The sequence below is a fragment of the Lactuca saligna genome, chromosome 8 (assembly GCF_052625555.1).
Source record: "Lactuca saligna cultivar CGN05327 chromosome 8, ASM5262555v1, whole genome shotgun sequence".
NCBI classification, from domain to species: Eukaryota; Viridiplantae; Streptophyta; class Magnoliopsida; order Asterales; family Asteraceae; genus Lactuca; species Lactuca saligna.
In genome coordinates, this window is record NC_136424.1 from 90,607,134 (window position 1) to 90,609,958 (window position 2,825).

At 30.5% G+C, this 2,825-nt stretch overlaps 1 protein-coding gene across 2 annotated transcripts; it reads left to right on the plus strand.

Moving 5' to 3' along the window:
* Positions 1-287: 287 nt before the first annotated feature.
* LOC145011040 (small RNA-binding protein 11, chloroplastic-like) lies at positions 288-2,359 on the plus strand. Of its 2 annotated transcripts, none has more exons than XM_078969662.1 (5): positions 288-469; positions 1,402-1,480; positions 1,569-1,637; positions 1,726-1,832; positions 2,127-2,359. In XM_078969662.1, the coding sequence occupies exons 2-5, from the start codon at positions 1,441-1,443 to the stop codon at positions 2,202-2,204; spliced, it is 294 nt and encodes a 97-aa protein (XP_078825788.1). In that variant the 5' UTR covers positions 288-469; positions 1,402-1,440; the 3' UTR covers positions 2,205-2,359. The 2 variants fall into 2 exon arrangements, with proteins under 2 accessions (XP_078825788.1, XP_078825787.1); XM_078969661.1 differs by having other exon boundaries at positions 1,414-1,480.
* The last annotated feature ends 466 nt before the right edge of the window (positions 2,360-2,825 follow it).

Consider the following 2,825-nt stretch of genomic DNA (forward strand, 5'->3'; position numbering starts at 1 on the left):
TACGTATTAAAATAAAGTATAAATCATGTATACGTACACATATATATACATATGTATATATCATTAGAAAGGTATCGACGATGCGGTCATTATAAGACTAATGTTGAGTTCTTTCGACATTATTTTAGTACAAATATCATTAAATCCATTTAAAATAGTATTATAGAGGGGTGTTTAGTTGTTTATATAACTAAAAGGTCATTAAGTAATTATGGAGGGTAGTTTTGAAAATTTAATTAGTATAAATAAGAGTCTTGGGCTCTCATATTTCTTGCACCATTCTCTTGATTCAAGAGTCTTTCTCTCCTTATCCCCCGAGCATTTCGGTCCCTCGTGATTCGACTTCTCTTTCTGTAGTTTTAGTATAGTAAGGTGAGCGCTGAAGCGCTACACGAATCTTTCTTAGAAAGATTCAGCGACGAAGTTCTGCCCCTGTAGAGCCCGACTCCTAGCTAAAATCCCCTTGAAAGTAAGTTATGCTTACCCTATTTTAAATATAGTTTATATTTAAAATTAGTATTGTTATTATAAATTTATAATAAATATTTGAGCTATTATTATGACTTATATAAGTGTCGTTATAATATTTTTTAACTACTCGCGGTACGGGGAATCTGGTTTAAAGGGCCGCATAGGGTTGTTGGATTTCAGAAGTGCTATACGCCAAAATGGTCATGCCCTCCGGTGTTTTATGTCTGGCCCCTGTCTGTACATAGTAGTTGGAAAGTATTGTTTAAACGTTTATATAATAATAATAATAATAATAATAATAATAATAATAATAATAATAATAATAATAATAAGACTAATAATTAGTCACGGTAATATTAGACTAAAATCTAGTGGTGATAATAGTAGGTTTCGTCAAACGAAATTATTTTAAAGTACCGAGTCACCACCTTCTCAGGTGAGTGCATAGTCCCTTTCATCTTACACATAGATATGAAATATTTTAATATAAATTACATGCTATGTGTGCATATTGTCTGAATACTTGCTGTCTATGCTGAGTGAAAGATTTTATACATGTTTTAAATGATTTAAACTATATATGTGTTTTATATCTACGAAAATGTTGGGGTAAAACATGGGTAGATATAATAGATGAAATATGAAATACTCATATATACTTAAATGGGTGATTTTATGTTTAATACTTGATCAATTTTCAGTAAGCAGGCAAGGTGTTTGATAAAATGTCTCAAACGGTTCACATTCATGAAATTGATTTACACATTGTTCTTAATTTTCAATCAACAGCGTGTGAATCTTATATTGATGCCAAAAATACACTTGTTGGAGATTTGGATTACTATTACATAACGTGCTCATTTTTTGATAAGCCACCTTTTCAAATCATGCATAAATTGTACAAAAGCTATATTTAACATTGATGCCTAGTATTTTTTGCAGTTGACCATTTTGTGGCAAACTTACACAATGGCAAAGAGACTTCTTGGATCCCAGCTATTCGTGAGCAGTAATCTCTCCTTCTTCTCCATTTTCCAGACGCTATTTTTTCCCCATTTCTCTTTGAGTAAATTAAAGATTGTGTTCTTGTTATGTAGGATTGTCATTTTACACTACACATAAGGACTTGAAGAGGTTGTTTTCACCTTTTGGTGCAATCACTGAAGGTATATGTTAATTTTAGTTATTCTTTTTGGTAATTCAAAGTCATTTTTATATCAAGATTGTTTGAATTTTATTGAATCAATGTTGCAGCTAGACTTGTTGTGGATTCAAGAACTCAGAGGCCTAAAGGGTTCGGTTTTGTTACATTTGAATCAGATGTTGATGCCCAAAATGCAATGAAAGCCATGAATGGGAAGGTAATTTGACTATTTTGATTCTATCTTTAAAGGTTATCTATATTTTTTTGGTGTGTGAAAAAATTGAATACTCAAAAAAATCTGGTTTGAAGTGAAGTAATTCACAAACCTAAAACCATCTTCATGTTAATACACTTGTGACACTTCATCAGTATTTCCATCTTTCTTGTTTTAGATGGCCAATTTCGCTATATATTTTCTAAAATGTCAATTGAAGAAACATGCAAAATAGATTTGAAATTGTGATAATACAATTGGGTTCTTGAACCAAGTTTTTCTTACTCAAATGTGCAGATTGTGAATGGTGGATTGATTTTTGTTGAGGTTGCCAAGACTCAAACGCCCCAAGATGATAATGACACTCATAGATAATTATTATACAAATGATTATCAAAAATGTTACTTCTGATGATCATGGTTGTTCTATAATTACCAGTTGTATACCTGTTATAATCTGAATTTTAGTAATCTGAAAGATATGTATATTTCTTCCATTTTTTGTTGTTTAAGGTATTCGGCTTTATATAGACTCGTTTGATCAAAAGCATTACCCTTTTGAATTAATATAAATGATGTTATTGTTATATGAATCGATTTTTTGGGTAAAGATAAAACATAATTAATGCTTACTTTTGGTAGATGTTGAGAATTTGGTGGTTCACATTAAAGAACTCCAGAGAAGTATAAAACATTCCCAAGTAATTATAAAATCAATTTGCTAAATAGCTATAGGTATGTTTGGCAACAGTAGTTGTCAACTGTTAACTAGAAACGGATAGCTGTTAGCGAATAGCTACTAACGTATATCAGGTAGCTGGCAGCAGAAAACTGTAGCTTTTATTTGTTATATGTATGTTTGTCAAAACTACTAGAAACTTTTGAAATATATAAATTACATAAAAAAACAATTGATTATATATATAAAGTATTGTTTAGAATCCAAACGTTACGTTGAACACTTAGATGAAGTAGCTTTTTATCAAAAACAAAAAG